The sequence below is a fragment of the Zootoca vivipara genome, chromosome 4 (genome assembly GCF_965207765.1).
Source record: "Zootoca vivipara chromosome 4, rZooViv2.hap1.1, whole genome shotgun sequence".
Classification (NCBI taxonomy): Eukaryota; Metazoa; Chordata; class Lepidosauria; order Squamata; family Lacertidae; genus Zootoca; species Zootoca vivipara.
This window is the reverse complement of record NC_142587.1, coordinates 45,651,389-45,669,993: the sequence shown is the minus strand read 5'-3', so window position 1 is coordinate 45,669,993 and position 18,605 is coordinate 45,651,389. Positions and strand designations below refer to the sequence as shown.

The 18,605-nt window shown below is 42.1% G+C and overlaps 1 protein-coding gene across 1 annotated transcript in view; it reads right to left on the bottom strand.

The window, feature by feature from the left end:
* Positions 1-1,140: 1,140 nt before the first annotated feature.
* Positions 1,141-18,605, bottom strand: part of TSPAN7 (tetraspanin 7) — a 79,666-nt gene continuing 62,201 nt past the window's right edge. Inside the window, exons 3-8 of the mRNA XM_035114688.3 lie at positions 17,120-17,194; positions 13,933-14,028; positions 12,027-12,182; positions 8,959-9,042; positions 3,367-3,439; positions 1,141-2,195 (exon numbers count right to left, since the gene is read on the bottom strand). Coding sequence (XP_034970579.1) covers positions 3,371-3,439; positions 8,959-9,042; positions 12,027-12,182; positions 13,933-14,028; positions 17,120-17,194 — 480 coding nt within the window. The 3' untranslated portion in view covers positions 1,141-2,195; positions 3,367-3,370. The remainder of the gene's footprint in view (positions 2,196-3,366; positions 3,440-8,958; positions 9,043-12,026; positions 12,183-13,932; positions 14,029-17,119; positions 17,195-18,605) is intronic.

Sequence of the window (18,605 nt, the reverse complement as noted above, 5' to 3'; positions counted from 1 at the left end):
AGAGCTAACTGATGCTTCCATTTCCTTATGAGCTGGTTGCAAATTTCCAGCTCCTTTCCCTCACAACCTAGTTAAATCTGGTTGAGAAAGAAGGGCTTATCCCCCTGAGCATCAGAGTATTGCCCGCTTGGCAGATCATGCTGCTATGCAACAGTGTTGCTACTGCCAGAGCTCAGGAGCACCATGCAGGGCCCAGCATCCTTGTATCTCCCCTGACTGGGTGACTGGGATTCTGAGTCAGAACCTCAAGGCAGATATCCTGCCAGGCAGGGAAATGAGGCTGCAAAATTGCCCCAGAGACCTCTCAAGACCTGACCTAAATTGTTTTACTCAAACATAATTAGGGATTCTGGTGCTGCCGCACTAGGGGACAGTAGGAGCCAAGAAGCAGGGTCCTCTTCTCCAGTGAACCTTGGTGAAACGTTTATCAAAGCACCAGTGCTTTCAGGAGGTTGCACAGTCATGAATGTCTCTTTCAGCTGAGATGTGTCCAGATGCTCCTTTATCATCACTCAAATTAACAGCTTGCTATTGCATTTTGTATTTGTGTCACTTTCATGCATACTTTTAATGTTCAGGTAGTGAACATATTACACAGTGAAATTGGTAGTAACTGGTATTTGCATGCCATCTAAAGAAGCAATTTAATTATGAATACTAGGCCAATGTATTATATATGAGAAATAGAAAACAATTATGTCATACATACGCACTTTGGATCACACCTGCAGTTGTAAGATTTTCAGACATATGTGGGGCAGCAACCCAATATTGAATATACATATAGCTAGCCTTGTACTATCGCTTCACAATATGGAGAAACCAGACCATGTTGTTGTCAAATTGCTGTAGGGCAGTGTATTTTATGTTGTTGCAATTTTTCATACCTGATGTGCCCTCCGCCCTAAACTGGATGATAACTGAAGTGCTACCCTATCCAGTGTGAACATAAAGTTCACATGAACACTTCCAAGCCCTGAAAAAAACATGTTCAGATGATGCTCCACCAGAGTGATGGTGGCAGGGGGGGGATGAAATGAGGTAGGAAGGAATGTTTTGCAGATATAGGCTTTCATAACATTGCCATTGAAAAAAGAAGTCTGTGTAATTGCTGAAAAATAAAATGGAGGCCAGTAGAAATCCGTAATGGTTCCATTTAATAATATGTATATCACAAATACTCACAATATCAATGCATTCTTGTTGGCATGCTAGACAGAGGCCTTATTTAAAAATTCCTATTCTTTTTTAAAAAGGTCTTAAACTTTTGCTCCCCAACCCCAGAAAATATTCCACACACACTTCCCTGCCCCCCCATAAGTTTGATTGATTTGACAATGTATTTGGTGGCAACTTCAATGCAAAAGGAGAGTAAAAGAAATAAAGGGGGGGAAGTAGTGTTACAGCACAGTTTGATTAGTTCATAATTATCTATTTTTGTTAAAAAAAGCAGAAATTACTGGTTTCACAGTAAGCAAACAAACACAACTATTACACAGGTTCAGATTCAGAGGCAGAATGCACTAGACAAAGGCCTACTGGCAACCCACTAGGTGTACAACATTAAGAATCAAAGGTGCAGCAGAACATCAAAAGAACAATTTCTCTCAAGCAGATTTTGGACTTTTTTCAAGTATCTTCATGAGTCATGTAACTGATTTCTTCTTGGGGCAGTTGTGGGGGAGGGGAGGGAGTGGGTACACTGAAAAACTTTAGTAAAGCAGTAAACAAAAATCAAGAAATTAAAAATCTGAAAAACCAAATAATATATATATATTTATATTTATATATTTGTATACAAGTTTAATATGGATGTGTGCAACATTTATTAACCATAGTGAAAGGCTAATCTCGCCCTCCAGTCACTACATGCACAGCCCAATCATTGCTGTTAATGAATTACCTCTGTTAACTTTTACAATGCAACTACAGTCTGACCAAGAACATACATATAGTGCCATCATATGCAGAGCCTTCAGGATGGAGTGTACAGTACTGGATGCTGAATGGTTCAGGCTACTTTTGCGGCACAACAGTACTTCACGGAATGGTACACTACGCATGGTACAGAGTTTAGAAGGTGGTGGCTTTATGTGTGTGTATATGTGCAGTTGTGTATGTGCTCTAACATTCTTTAGAAGTCTTCCAAGAATTATCCAGTTCCTGACTGAAAACAGGCATTGTATATGACACCCCTGGAAAACACAGAAAGGGGTGGGTGGGAGAGAGAACAAGGGATTGTTTTAGTTACCGTCAACCATAAAAATCCTCTTTTGAAAGTAAGGATGCTTTGGGTTAGATCAAAGGGAAGAACCTTCCTCCCACTGGGAAAAGAAAGCATTTGGATTGAACCCTGTATTGCGAAAACATTAACAAATAGAAGCACAATATCTAGGTCCATTATAATTAGAATCACAGAATTGTAGAGGTGAAAGGGACCACGAGTGTCAGCTAGTCCAAACCCCTGCAATGCAGGAATATGTAGCTGTCCCATACAGGGATTGAACTGGCAACCTTGGCGTTATCAGCACCACACTCTAACCAGCTGAGCTATCCAGGTCCATCCTTTCCATAAATGGGTATATAGTTGATGCTCCAGCTATGCAAAGGAAAAGTGTTCTGGACTGCAGCAGCCATCTGGAAAATCAGGAGCATGGTCAGGACTAACAGCATCATGAAACTGCAAACCTGGTTTTCCAAGGGGAGACCAACATGCTGAACCCCTATTGCCAGATCAGCAGTCCTACTGACTGGGAGCACTTCTACTTTGTCCAAGCTATGTTATAGGTTCTTAACCCACATCCAGTCCATCATTGGTTTAGAACCTTCACAAACTCTCTCGGGGCCAAAATAGAAAGGAAAGAAAGTGTCATCAGCTAACTCCAAATCTCCTAATAATCTGACCCCATGGTTTTCATGTAGCTTAGCTGCCTTGCTTCTAACTGGTTAATGAATTAATTTAAATAAACCACAGAATAGCAATGTAAGTGATATTTTGCTTCAGAAGACTGAAATCCCATAAACTCTTTCCTGGGAGTAAACCCCACTGAATTCTGTGACACTTCCATCTGCAGATATTGTTAAGGCTTTTTTTTTAAGGTTACAAAAACATATCCAGTATATTGCCTGAATCAAGAAATCTAGTTAGGATTTTTAATTTTTTTTATTAAAAATAATAATGCCACCCTGATTAACTCTGATTGTGCTATTTTCATCCCAGCTGCAAAAACTGTGTACTTAGTACAAAACAGCTGACTATACTTAATACAAGCAGCTACGCTATGTAATGGCTTTCATAAGCAGAAAAGCAAGGCATCAGAGTCACTTTGGGAAGGGCATCCTGCATACAGCAATATACAGACCCACCTTGTTACACCATCTCGTACTGATTGGCAGTAATAAATCGGGACAGGCAACATGCCAACAGCATTCCAATCAACTGTTAGAGAGAGAAAAAGAGAAAATATCATACATGTAGTCCAGTGTCACTGTGAAATCCACGGACTCTTCAGAGGAATAGTTATTTATTTATTTAATCCCTTAAAATATGTAAATACACAAATATTATATATTTAAGCCAATAGGCACAATAGAAGCACAGAATCAATGCAATTGCGAAGCATCAGCTCCTGTGAAGTATCTCCCACCCAGGCAACTTCACTTTTGTTATATTTGTTTCTAAGAAATCAAAGTCTTTTTGACTTGCTTATACAATATATATATGTGTGTGTTATTTCTATCAACTTCCTGACATATGCATCCCTCCCCAATTGTTACAGTTCACCTTCAATATTTACACATTGAAAAAAGGCTGTATCTGCAAAACAATCTGTTGTTATTTGGCTTCTCGTATCTCAGGCATCTTAGGATATGCTCATGAAGGTAGAATCATAGAATTGTAGAGTTGGAAGGGACCCCGAGGATCATCTAGTCCAACCCCATACAATGCAGAAATATGCAGCTGCCCCATATGGGGATTGAACCTGCAACCTTGGTGTTATCAGCACCATGCTCTAACCAACTGAGCTATACAAGATCTCTGAGATCAGTTAAACACTAGTTATGTGTCAGCAAAGAATCCATGAAAATATTACTGTAATCATAGAATCATAGAGTTGGAAGAGACCACAAGGGCCATCCAGTCCAACCCCCTGCCAAGCAGGAAACCCCATCAAAGCATTCTTGACATATGGCTGTCAAGCCTCTGCTTAAAGACCTCCAAAGGGTTACTGTTTTCCTGCTATGCATTGACACACAGCCTCCAGACCAGTGTGGTCTCTGACATCTGCACAATGAGCTCTAGGTCTTCCTGCTTTACACAGTACAGTACTTAGTTAAGCCATAGCAATGTGCCTCAAAGGTTCTTTCTACTCCCTGCCATGTTGGCGTGTCAAAAGCAGTGGGTCAGACACAAAGTGACTTCAGATGATACAGACATTCCCAGACACCTGTGCAATCACTTTGGCATTTATATTGAAGCACATGGATGTTGTACAGGCTGTAAGTGTGATTACAGTCTGCACTACTTTCTTATGCGAGCTCCTTTTATTACGGTAGACATTCTAATAAATTGCCACCAGCAGAAGAGGCTGGCAGCACTCAGTTCATTCTATGTTATTGCTCAGAGAATATATACTCTTGCTTTGGTTTTAACATTCAGAGCTGTTCATGGAGTTGTGCTGCTGCCTTTTCACTTCATTCAAGACATCTCATATTAAGAGATCATGAGTCGTGGCACTTTTCTGCATCTTGGCCGTAGAGTATAGTAGAACGCAAAAGTGTTCAAGAAAGTAGACCAAAAGGTATTAGTAATTAAAGTGTTCCTGTTTGCACTTAACCCCAGTACTCTAGAGCCAGTTACTCTCAATCAGATTAATCTTCCAAAGTGGTTCAGTGTTACATTTCATCCTACACTCCATCTGTCCAACCTGGCACTTACAGTTTGGAGGACTCTTGGCTGCCATGACACATTGCCTTTTCCAGTTCCCACTGTGGGGTGCATTCCTCCAGTCTAGCACACCCAAAATCCCTTAGACTGCTCCTTTCTGCATTTCTGTGATCCACATAAGTGAGTGGGTTGCCCACTGGTTGTCTTCATTCTAGATGGCCCCCTCCAAACAACTTTCCAATCATTTCCTTATGGCATTCTCTGAATGTTGTCTGCATAACCAGAACAATGTTTTAAATGTTCTCTGCTAGAAACCTACATTTCACAAGTGCAGAGTTTACCAATGACGGACAACTGACAATACTAAAGTAAAATACAGCTGCTCTTTTAGTTCAATTTTTTAAATGAATTCTACGCTGTGTATATAACTAAAAACAGAAGACATCAGTTGTCATCCACAAAGTAAGATTGGCGTGAGATCCACCACAGTCATTTGCTTTCTATGCATGTCACAAGCATCTACTAGAATGCCAGGTGATATATTTGGCTATCCAGTTCATAGCACAGTCAATGCTCACCTATAACCCCTGTACATTTCTTGACAGCTCAGGTTAACCATTTAATATGCTATACATTTAATCAAATAAGCTATTCTGGGGAGATGTATTTTTTCAACAACAACAACAAGCTTTAATTGAGTATACATTTCACTATTTTCTTTCACACAAACATTACGATTGAGGAGACTGTTACCTTATCAAAATGCTTATGTATTAAATTGCCTCTGGAATGATTAAATCAATTTGCCATTTTGCAAAAAGCCTTATAACAACAATAATAAATTTATTATCCAGCAGGCCCCAGGGTGGGTTACAAAAATATAACAGAAATACTTGACAGCCTTGTTTTGCTGGTAAGGAGTACTGTATGCTTAATTTAAGGAAGATTATAATGTCTTTGACTGGGCAGAGTCCGTGTGTTTTGTTTTTTAAACCAAAACAGTGGGTGGTAAGCTCTAGTCCAGGCATCCCCAAACTTCGGCCCTCCAGATGTTTTGGACTACAATTCCCATCATCCCTGACCACTGGTCCTGTTAACTAGGGATCATGGGAGTTGTAGGCCAAAACATCTGGAGGGCCGCAGTTTGGGGATGCCTGCTGTAGTCAGTCACAAAGATTGCAGACATATTAATATTTAGATAACCTTCTCATGCCCAAAACTAAACCTGTATTCAGGCTGCAATTAATTCTCAGCAACCAATTTTATATTCCACTGTTGTCTCCAATGAACTATGGGTTGGATCTAGACTTAGGCATACTTTGAGTAGACACACTGAATCATTAAAACGTACATTATGACTGGAGTAGTCGATGGGGTAGCACAGTGAAGGCAGCATTGCCACCGAAAATTGCTGCTGATTCCTGAAAATGGGAGGGGCAAAGCACGGGGGAGGGGGCAACTCCGCATAGTGCAGGTACTGTAGCAGAAGCATTGGACTGGCTCTGCTGCTACATCTGTGCTGTGCTCCCTGCACATTGCCCCTCTCATGAACTACCAGCAGCAATTCTCAGAGTTGGGAAGGCAGGTGAGCAACACTACCTTGCCTGCACTGCCCTGCCAACTGCTACTGCAAAATGACTAACTTAATGCCCACTGATTTCAGTGGACCTCCTCACAGGGCTGTCTCAAGGAGGTCGGGTGCCCTGGCGCCGTGGTGCGGAGATCGCTCCGGCGCCCCCGCCCCGGTGGGTGGACGCCGCACGCCGCGGACCACCCCCCTGCTCGCCCCGCGCCACCCAGCCTACCCCTAGAGCCGGCCCTGCCATAGCTGCCAAGTTATCCCCTTTTTAAAGGGATTTTCCCTTATGCTGAATAGGCTTCCTCGCGAGAAAAGGGAAAACTTGGCAGCTATGGGCCCTGCCTCCTCAGTTTCAATATGACTAACAGTGCAATCTTAACCATGACTTCTCAGAAGTAAGTCCTATTAAATTCAATGGGGCTTACTCCCAGGTAAGTGGGGTTAGAACTGCAGTCTTAATTGGGATCCAGTTATTGAATCCCCAGATCTGAACAATTCTATTTGTTGATTAACTGTATCTCACTCAGTCAATGTACAAATACTTAAATTTACTTTGACAATTAAATTACTAATAAAAAAATACAAAGCAATAACATGATGCATGTGAAATACACCAGGCCTCCACTATTTGAAAATGAATGGTTATTATACATTGTAAAATTGATTTCCAATATATTTACCAATAAGTGCCTGGGCTCTGTATTCCCCATTAAAAGCAGGTCAACATTGCTGTAAAGCTGTACCGTACTATAATTTGTCCCCATTTAATGAGTAACCTGGTTGCAATTCCATCTTACAAAGGGCATACCAGTGACCTTTTAAACCACTAGCTACACTCTGTACAATTCTCTTTCCTAAATGTACAAGAACAACTTGGGGACCAACAGGAAAATGTCCACTCGCATTATATGTTGTAGGTTGCTGTCACTTTTCTGAAACATACACAATGTTTGACAATTTAGACTTTACCATGCGCAGCTTTGTTTGGTGCTTCATTTTCTATGAAGAATCAATTTCTAATTAAAAGTTATTCCAACTGAAAGGACCGATACAATTTTAAAACAAAACAAAACAATCTCGTAAGGGTTTACAGGTGTCTCTTCTACAGAAGAGTGTGCAAATGTGAATTATGCAGACACTTTTAGGCCCAAGGCACAGCCCATCCCACCCCCCAAATATGTGCTTAAAGAAAGGACACTTTTATTGTGGTCACTTTCATGACTTCTTCTTTTTCTAGTTTCAAAAGCTTCATTTTTCACAAGCTGAACCATCTCCAGTCTAGCTAATTAAGCAAAGAGAAGTGGAAAACACTCCATTGTGCAGAAGCAAAAAACAACAACTGGAGTGGTTTCTTCATAGCAGATTAACTCCCTCCAAAGTTAAAGGCACAGTGCTGTTTGATGTGTCCTTGTGCTATTGATTACTAAGAAAATGCTGTCATTTTTACTTAAGAGTAAGGAAACAGATTAAATAATGAAAGAGTGTGGTATACAGTTACATTTTATTGTCTGACATAGAGGGGGAGGTAAGCAGAGGTAAGGAATCTCTTTCCATGTGTAGAACAAGCCCAAAGGGATGTCTTCATGAGGTGCCACTTTAAAGTATGCTTGTGTAATGTTCCATTGGAAATGAAGCTCCGCCAAAGCTGGCTTGAGAACAGATTGCTATGGACAATAGACCTTTGCCAAAAGCAATGCAGAAAGATCATGGCTCGGAAATGAAAGACAGTGGTGTGATCTCATGACATGGGATACGGCCACATCGCTGAAGCTAAGCAGGTTTGGGTCTGTTCAGTGCCTGGGTGGGAGGTCACTTGGGAATCCTATGTTCACTGCCTTGAGTGGGATATAAAAGTGGGGTATAAAGTACTAAGTTATCTCTTGCATCCTGTCATACATAATCAATCTTCCCCAGAATCACCAGCAATTCTCTTGCAAAAGTACAGTGTATCTTTGCTCCTCTTTTCAGCACTATCAGGAGGAAGGGTAAGATAGGAACATAAGAACAACTCTGTTGGATCAGAACAAAAGGTCTGAAAACTGAAATAAATTTATTTGTTGATGGCCCTTAATATGAACCTTTGAATGTGACTACCTTGGCATCTGCTTTCATTTCATAAAAGATGGTTCTCTGAATCTGATATTTCCTTTACTCAAAAGACTGCTCTGGGCTGGGGGGAAACCTATGTAAGTCATGGATCAACTGCTTGGCATGTGAGTTGTTTACGCTCCATTTAAGCCATTGGTTTATTAGGTTAACCTTTATTTGACCCAATGGAAGGGCCCCCCCCACCTCCTTGAGGCAGTCATTAGTTGGGCTGTAACCGATATTCCCAAGGAGAAACTCCATTTAAGTTGGAAAAAGAAAAATCAATGAGCAGATGACACTAAGAACTAACGAACAGTTTGAGAGGCATATCCCTTATTCTAATCCTTCCCAGAGCTGAAGAAATAAGCAAACACACCTTGCCTTCAAAGCACTAATAATATACCTGTGAGAATGCAATTCCAAAAGCCACTCCAGCTATGATCCCCATATTTGTCTCCATAAAACTGGTCATCAGATCGTAACAGCCCTGGAAAAAAAAGCAGCCAATTACTCTTGATAGGGATATCCACTTGCCTCTGTTTTAGTGCTCAACGAAGGATTAGACAGTTTGACATGCACTTCAGCACCACTAAGTATACTAATGAGTAACCCAAGATTGTGGGAAGATTGAGTGAATCTGATAAACTGCATACAACTTTTCAAACTTTACATTTTAGGGTATGGTTACCATAATGTATCTTTCTTTAAAGCAGTATTTCCCCAACCTGGTGCCCTCCAGATGATTTGGATTACAACTCCCATAAGCCCCAGCCAGCATCAGAAGAATACATTTTGTCTGGGGAAAATGAGCTAAAGATTTAGCAAACTAGGACAAAATGTGTTTGAAAAATTCCTGCTGAAAACCTTTGTTGAAATGGACAAGGGAGTGTCCACAACTTCCACACACTGGCTTCACTGAGAGTACTAGTCAGTGGATTTCACCAGATCAGGGCTGATCTCTTAACAACTTCATGTCCTGGCTTGGTGACTCACTAACTTAAATGGGACCATGAGGCTGAAGCATCAAAATACCCCAGCATAAGGGGCCTGAAGGTTGAAAACAAAACAAAAAAAAGTATGCTATACAAATGCTCTCAACTTTGGTGAACATTTCTGAAACTCATCAGAATTCAGTATTGCTTGCTATCTATTTCATAACTCTTTTTAATTCATCTGCCCACACTGTGTATTCTTAAAAAAACTGTTGCAACATTCACAACAAATTACCTGACAAAATATGTCTCTCCTGAGAACATTTTATAATTAAAGAACAAACTCCTTATTTTCACCCTAATATTACTAATCTCTTATTAATATTTTAGGGGGAAATGGACTCATCAGTAGTTATGAATAACTACTCTAAAGATGAGATTAATATCAGTTAAACTTCTTGGCATTATTCTGTGAATAAAGCATATGTCTAAATCTATAACAGGAGGTGATGGACAGCAAAAACAAAAAACAAAAATACATCTGTTTGGGCAATCCACAAACCACTTCAAACCATCTGATCTACATTAAATCCAGCTTCATTCCTGTAGTAGGTCAGCTTCTCTCTACTAGATCAGAGCTCTTGTGTGCCTTTGCTCTAGCTTTGGGAGCTGGGATAGGAAATCAATTGTTTGCAAATATAATCTTAGGCCTTGTTTGATGAGCCAGGTGTTAATAATTAAGCATGCAGGAACCTCATAGGAGTTAGGAAAAAGAGAGAACAAAAAGATTCAACAGCCGATCTTCTCTGAGAAAGCTCTAACCCTGTGTTATACAGATTGATTGCCTATGTGGGCTAAATCTAGGAATATGGGATAACACAAACTGGCCTGCTATTCACCTTGACCACAGCATTGGAATTGCCTGTGATGACTCATATCTCTCTAGTATTTTTTCTCATATTGTAAAGAGGGCTTCAGCACAAAAAGACCCTGGATTAGTTCATGTTAGAAATGTGAAAATAAGTATAAAGGTATTGGGCACTGATCTAATGTTATATTTAACGATGATTATACACAGATGGGCTCCATCTCCCCCCCCCTGAATTCCACATTGGGCTTTCAAGATGCTGCTGCTCACCTGGCTAGGCAATCTCTTATATTTGGAAGAGAAACATGCCCTAATGAGAAGAACAACCTTGCATAGCTGTTGAGAACCAAACCCTGAAAAATGTTGGTCTTAAAACGACACTGGGCAGGACAAAAGGAGTATAAGGGAGCTACAACTCCACTTCTTTCCCTTCCCATTGCAAAATGGGAATCACTTCAGGGTGCCTTGTGGACTTGCCAGCCCATTCGCTGAGCCCAAATGAAAGATGCTAGCTGGGTTGCCCTGGTACAGCTTCCCATTTCCTGTGCACCTGCCAGCATGGGAAACAAAGGTCTTCTAGGCTTTTTAGCCTGGGCAACCAGATTCTCCCAGGCTGTATGATAAAATCATAACCAAGGAGCCCCCACCTTAAGCAAGGGAAAATCTCCCCCACCCCAGCAAAACTGCAAAAGATGGCCACCCTCAGTTTTTCCATAAGGAGAGAAAAATAGCTGTATCTCAAAGGAAGAATTATAGTTATTATCACTTTTTATCATAACAGCTTTTCACTTGTGACTGCATTTATATACCTACTAAGAAAGGTCACCTTTAAATAAAAAATAACCCCCCCCCTATATTTTTCCACATTGTAACAATATTTCATTGTGTAACTGTTAAACTGGAATAAGTAAATAAAATGACAGGGAATGGATACAGTAAATCAACATTAATGCTGTTATATGAGAGTCAGGCTGAACAGGAAAAAGTTCTGTTCCAGTACTAAAGAGGTATTTATTCATTTTTTTATACATCACAGAAATCGTGAGTTGCATAAACCCGTATTTTCTACATGTTTCTTCATCTCATTTGTTCTCACTCGTGCTCACTAAAATGCTGTGCTTTTTGCAATCCCTTTTGGCTTTCGGGTCAAATGTTGCTGTGTTCTGCCTCCAGCTCTACGACTCCAACAGCATTTATAACAGGGGCAGTAAACATGCCTAAAGAATCATGGATCTTATGTCAATCATCTCTATTTTCTCAGTTCAAGCAGGCTGTTAGCATCCAGTACATGGCACGTCTTTCAGAAAACTACTTGCAAGATGTTGAAAAAAAGCAACAGGTGAGGACAGAAGCGATGACTGGCATAACTATCAAGGTTATCTGAATCTACTTGCTGCATTCTCCAGCCGTGTCAGCTCTGCCTCTGTGGAGGAAGTTTTCTGTCAGAATGAGAATCAGGGGCATGGGAAGTTAGCTCAGGGATCACTGGGAAATGGGAGAAGCATATCTTCTCTGTCGGAATATGAGAAACACCAGCTCTAGAATGCAGCCAAGCAGTCGGATGAACCGGTAAGACTGCAGCTAATTCCCCAGGTGCCCCCTTTTCAGCACATTTTGCCTTTTGTTGTGGAGAAACCTGAAAAATATGCAACTAAGCAAAGTGGTCCATACCTTCTGGTTTATTTTAGTAGCAGCAATGGTAATGTTGGCCAGGTCTGAGGGATTGCAGTCAGTGGCATTCATGCAGCAGCTTGGGGGGATGCCATGTTCATAAAAATAGTGACTAGTACTCCAGTTGGTGTAGTTCTGGACACCACAGCAACTCAGCTAAAAATAATCAGAAAGGATAGTAGTTAGACCACAGTTAGAAAAAGCAGGAAATACTTCATGTTCTTACTTCAAACTATACCAACTATTACAAAATGACTGCTCCCCACATCAAATGGGGGGCGCCTTTTGCGCAGTCGCATCCAGCCGCCCCCCAATCCCATACGGCTCCCGGCAGTAAGCCTGGATAGCCCCGCCCCCAGGCTGGACACCTGGAGGTAGCTGCCTACCTTTGCCAGGTACCAAATCCCAGCTGGGGAAGCATTGCCAGGAGAGAGTTGGCCAGGTAAGGGGAGGGATCTTCTTCACAGGTACGCAGGTGCTGCTATGTTATGGTGGCTGTTGAAGGACCGGAAATGAATTTTCCTGCATTGGCAGGTTTTGCCTTCCCCGTAGCAAAACGTCACAACTTTGGCGGTTTCAGGCCTTGGGCGGAATCCTTTAGTCTATCTTCCCTAAATTGGGGGGGTGTCGTGAAGCAGTGAGTCACGCCCCCCCTGCGGAGACAATCCCAGGGTTCCCTGTTAAAGGGGTTGTTTTGAGGGACGGCATTGGCCATACGCCGTTAGGTTGTCATTGCTCTCCCCTGCAACAGTGGCAAAATGGGGGGGGGGCTCTCTGCTTGAACAGACATTCTCCAGAGCCAGCCCAATTCCCAAATATTCTGGATAACCCTGATGTTCCCCAGATACCCGGCCGGGGACTGGGAGGGATAAATGCCCAATGCCTAAGCCAAGGTCTCCCTACATCTGAAGTTTTAATAAAGTTGTGGCCAAATTTTAATCCCGTAACATGTTGTCTTGAGTCATTATTCCATGTGGGTGTTGCCCAGGGTCGGGGAGTCTCCGCCTGTCCGCACAAAAGCAGCAGTGGCCATTGTAAGGGGGGGGCAGATCCATACAGCCGCCTTTTTGACACTGGTGTTGCTACGCTTTACCTGGGCAGGATATGATGGTAGTGGTGGGGATGGGGAACTTGTGGCCTTCCAGGAATTGCTGGATCACAATTCTCACCATCCCTGACTATTGGCTTTACTGCCTAAGGTTGATGGAATTGGACTCCAGCAATGTCCAGAAGGCCACATATTCCTCATCCCTGGCCAACACTGACTGGTTGAGGGGTCCTTCCAGCCCTACTAGGAGATGCCAAAGACTGAATCTGGGATCTTCTGCCTGCCAAGCATATACTACAGGCCTTCTACAAAGAGCACCACATGCTCACAAGCACCATCAGACTTCTGGGGTTCTCGAACAGAATAAACATTGTCAAACATTCCAAGTGTGCTTCAGCAAATGCTTCTCAAGTGAGCTGGGGAATAACCAGTGAGTCATGTGTGCAGGCACTGATCAAAAGATAGTAAGGTTATCAAATGCTGGCAATAAATGGTTAGCCTTTCGCATTAACACCAGGAATAACTGGTCATTAACAGATCACAAATGGATAAATGCGTATTTAAAAGCACCATTTCCCTTCCCAGCATCCAATGACAGCTGATTGTCCCAGCCAAAAATCTGCAACAGCTTCCAGTGGTTACTGCAGTCTATATGTAGGTTCCTATATGTCTGAGATTTGTCAGTGTAAGGCAAAAAGAGGTGAAAGAAACTAGAAAGATGAAAATGACTGCTCAAGTGTTGCAACCGATTGATTATGTTCAATCCACAGACAACATTTCGAGCAACTGACAATTCTTATGTCGCAACCGGAGAAGAGTATTGGCTTTAGTCTTACATAGTTGCAACCTTGAACTTACACTCTGTTGTACGTCATCCACTGCATGGCTCTTCTCATCGTTTCCATTGTAATTCTGGATGGCTTCAGTGTATGTCCTAAGAAATGTGTCCTTGATCTAAAAGGGAAATTTAGACATTATGGTAAGCTGTATTGGACCCACATGCAGAATAGATTTTCCAGTGCTCAAGTTCTCAGCCTGAATGAGCGACCAGGGAAATGATACTTTTTTTAAAAGAAATGAATGATTTTAGACACAGGAGGAAAAGAAGAAACTGCCATTCCTCCTGAAGTGTACATTCAGCAATGACAAAAGTTATCTTAGAACAGTCAGTAGTCCTTTGTGTTGGCATTTACTACCAAGGGCTGTAAGTTAAATCTTCCATTCATTACGTAGAGGGAAATGTCAAGGAGTCAGAGGCATCAGGTGAAAAACAGAAGGGAAATATGGTAATAGAAGAAAGAGACAAAGCTTCCTGGCAGCAGCTTCATTTCCCTGAATTAACTCACTTTGCCAAGAAATGCATCACTACCAAGGATGCATCTCACAGTATCAAACTAACTTAATACAGAAGTTGAAACTGGACCAAAGGCCTGTTGAGTGTGTCAGGCTTTTTTGGTTTTTTGTCCTTCTATGACTGCGAAGATAAGTTTGTAAGTGAGCAATGTCTACTGAAATTCTGAAAAGCTAGAGATAAAAGGGAATAATATTTTCAATGTCCTGCACAATCCCTTACCTATTGATGAGCAGAAGAAGAATACATTTTTGAAAAGAAGGGAACATGGGGAAATTAGCTTAATTTGGGGAAATTAGCTTAATTTGCATCACTTTTTCTGATGCAACTGTTAACATTTATTTTTGGTGAATAAATTTGATGTGATTTTTTTAAAAGTACAAAGCATGTACAATAAATCCTAAATTGAAGCCCTTACTTTCCTAAACCAATATACATGTTTGAAAGGAAGAAGAAATCCCCTTCATATTTGCTTCCTAGTGACTGGAATATTAAGATGGAGGGGAGAAAAGGGAAATACCAGTCCACAGAAGAAGCACTGATTTATTGCAGTACAGGGTACTTGTGGGCAGGAATGCCCTCAGGATCAAAAAATGCCAACACTTCAGAGTGTGCAAAAGAGGTGGTAGAGGGCATGAACAGAGCTTAACTGACTTTTTTTTTTTTGCCTTCTGATCCAAAACAGCAAATGCACAAGAACAGCTTGGATAGACCACGTCTCAGACCAAAAGGGACCAAAATTTACCCACTAATCATAATGGTTGTAATCCTTATGCAACCCAATTGTGGGATAGCAATGTATGAGACAACTGACATTTCCAAGATGCATATAGTCTGCCCAATTTTAGCATTTGGGTACTAACCTATAGGGTCCTAACAGCCAAGCTTTCTGACAGAACACCTGAAGTCAAGTGATTGGAGAGAATACCTTCTCTGTCATGAAAAGGAGTTGCTGGGCTCAGGGGTGGGGTGGCAGGCTGAGATGGATGAAGAGGGGAAACAGGAAGATGACATGGGAGGGGGCTGAGACCAGGGAACATAGGCTGGAGGAAGTGTGTGCTTCCCCCTCCTATGATATGGTTGCCCCAGCTGGGGAAGCAGGACTCCCATCTTCCCCCTCCCCTCATGGGGAGCAACAGGATCACTGCACCACTAGGTGCAGAGGAGGCAGAGGCAGAAAGGGAGGACACAGCCTGGTCTCCCAAGACCTAGAAGTGCTCCTGTTGCTAGGCAACAGTTTCAGCCTCCTTGGTGCAGTGGATGGCAATCACTGATGCAGGTTGCAGCGGAGGAAGGGGGTGCGGTGGGTGCGGTCTGCCCCGGGTGTCACCACTGAGGGGTGTGTGTGTGTGACAAAATGCCTGGTGGCACTCACCGCAGGATCTGCAGTACACGTCTCTCCTGGGAGAGATGCAGTGGCTTGGGTGCACGCAGGCTCCACGCTGCCCAAATGGTCTGCCTGCCGCCTCCCACCCCCACCCCCCCAGCTGTAGGGTGGCTGAGTGGGAGGAGGCAGGCAGACTCTGGAGGTCCTGTGGTGGGCCCTGGGTGCGCCGCTCTAGGTGCCCGAGTGGCTTCCTCTGCCACTGCGTGGTTGTCAATCTCAAACTGTTCATTTTGGGTATGAGTGTTTTGTTTTGTTTTGAGTAACGTTTTGGATGAACACTTTTTGTTTATTGTGCTGTGGTAACAGATGATTTCTTGCATTTTTATCTTTTCATAAGTCACTTCAGGATTTCCACTTGTTGTAAGAATCAATGAACAAATTTAATAAACTTAAGTACTTAGGTTTTTAAGCACTCTTAAGAGAAAAACAACAAATCACAGTATGCATGAAGTGGGCTGAGAGACATTTGCATTATAGACCCTAATTGTATTCTTATTTCATTGTAGGCTTATCCATACTTACCTTTCCTCTGCTCTTTATGGGCACAGTCCGCAGTGTTAAGCTCTGTATCTGAGCCCCCTTTATTTTTGCTCTGGAGTTTCGCCCACAAAAACCCGCTCATTAATGCTCAATCAGGGTGAATGTCAATCAGCACAAAACCCGAACTGACATTTGCTCCAATTCAGCTTTATAGAGCTGGCTTTTGTGGTGAAAGTTTGGAGTAATAAAACAAAACAAAACAAAACACTATGCTTAGACATGGAAAGAGCAGAGCAAAAGGTAAGTGTCCATCCATAAGCCCTGTGTCTCACTAACCCACTTTTATCCTTTTCTTTCCCTTTCCTCACTCTAGCTCTGCTGCTGCTTTTTAGCACAGGAAATACACAAGATTTACAAGGCAGCAAAACAAACTAGGTTAGTTTGGCTTTGCATTCTTGGAAATCCGCTCAGCATTATACAATCAAAAGCCTGTTTGGCTGAAGTAGCAGCATTTATGTAAAGAATTTAAGGTATTTTGCTCTCTTCAGCATATATGACAGGGTAAAGAAGATCTTGCATGATGAGCATATAAATAAATGTACAGTAACTCAAAAATAAACACTGAACAGCAAAAGCCTAAAGCTTTAGGCTAAATCCTTTCATTTGGAATGATAACAGGTTTTGTGTTTGTGGGTACATATAGCTGCCAAGTAAACTGTTGGACTCTGCAGCCTTGGGTAATCATACCCAGTATCCTAAGAGGCTGCAGCAAAATCTGCTCAGAGCCCTGCTGCCACCACCTTTACCAACATGTAATTTATACTCACCTCATGGCGAAACACAAACCCTGAAATGCCAGCCACAAGCTCAGCCAGGAAGACCAGAGACAAGAACATAGCATACTGAAATACAAGAGGAAATGGGGAATGGAACAGATTACTCACACTGCAGGGAGTTTTCCTCCTACGTATTTGGATGCATTTTTTAAAAGCAACAATTCAGGGAATTCAATAAATACTGTATCTACACAAAGTGCAATTTTACAAACAGTTTTAGGAGAATGTCAAGAATGTTGCTCAGCAAAAAAACTGGGTGCCAAATTATCCCACTGTTTCCCTTTTCCTCAAAATTGCAATTACTAATTGCAAAACAGGTGGGGGGGAAAGAGAAGATGAATCTTCAATGGAGGCTGGGAAAACCGATTATTGTGGTAAACCCAATTTGTTTCAGATATGAAACCTGTCTAGACAGCTTGGTTACATACTTTCCTGAAAAGGGCTAAATGCCAAAATTAACAAAGGGGGTGTACAATCTGGGCTTGGGTAGGCAGGCAAGCTCCAGGGTTTAAAGCAGTTCTTCCCCATAGCATGTATTTATTTTGGTAATCAGAGTTCACCCTAAGAAAGCTAATGTCAGTCACTAAATCTGAGCTCATGTCAATAAATTAAAATGCTATACAGGCTTGGATTGAAAATATAATCTTATCTGTGTCTACTAAGAAGTAGTAGGGTAAGTGTGCACAACAGTATTTCCCAACCTGATGCCCTCCAGATGTTTTGGACTAAACTCCCATCACCCTGGAGGGCACCAGATTGAAGGCTGGAATATAGAATTGCAGCCTGCAGCTTTCTTTCTTTTATTCAAAACCAGTACAAAAAGGGTAGATAACACAGGTTCCAGCCCTAGCTATAAAAACTGGCAGTGGGGATATTAATGCTTATCTTATGAGGTGTTGTAAACATGAAAAAAAAGAAAGAAAAAAACGAACTCTTGTCACTTCCCCTGAGTCTTGGAGAGATTGCTGCCTTGAAATTGTCCTGCCTTGTTATTTTTACGGTCTTTATTGTTTCATGGTGTGTTCTGCTGTTTTACTGATTTAATTGATTTGGGACTTTTAATTGGATGTTAAATTATGGGTTTTTGGGGAGAGGGCAGGGACAAAGCTGTTTTTCTCTGAAATTATAAGGCAGGATGACAATAGTTTAAAACAGAAAAGTGTAGAGGGATGTAAGGTAAAGGGACCCCTGACCATTAGGTCCAGTCGTGACCGACTCTGGGGTTGTGGCGCTCATCTCGCATTATTGGCCGAGGGAGCCGGCATACAGCTTCCAGGTCATGTGGCTAGCAGGACAAAGCCGCTTCTGGCGAACCAGAGCAGCACACAGAAATGCCGTTTACCTTCCCGCTGTAGCGGTACCTATTTATCTACTTTCACTTTGACGTGCTTTTGAACTGCTAGGTTGGCAGGAGCTGGGACCGAGCAACAGGAGCTCACTCCGTCGCTGGGATTCGAACCGCCGACCTTCCGATCGG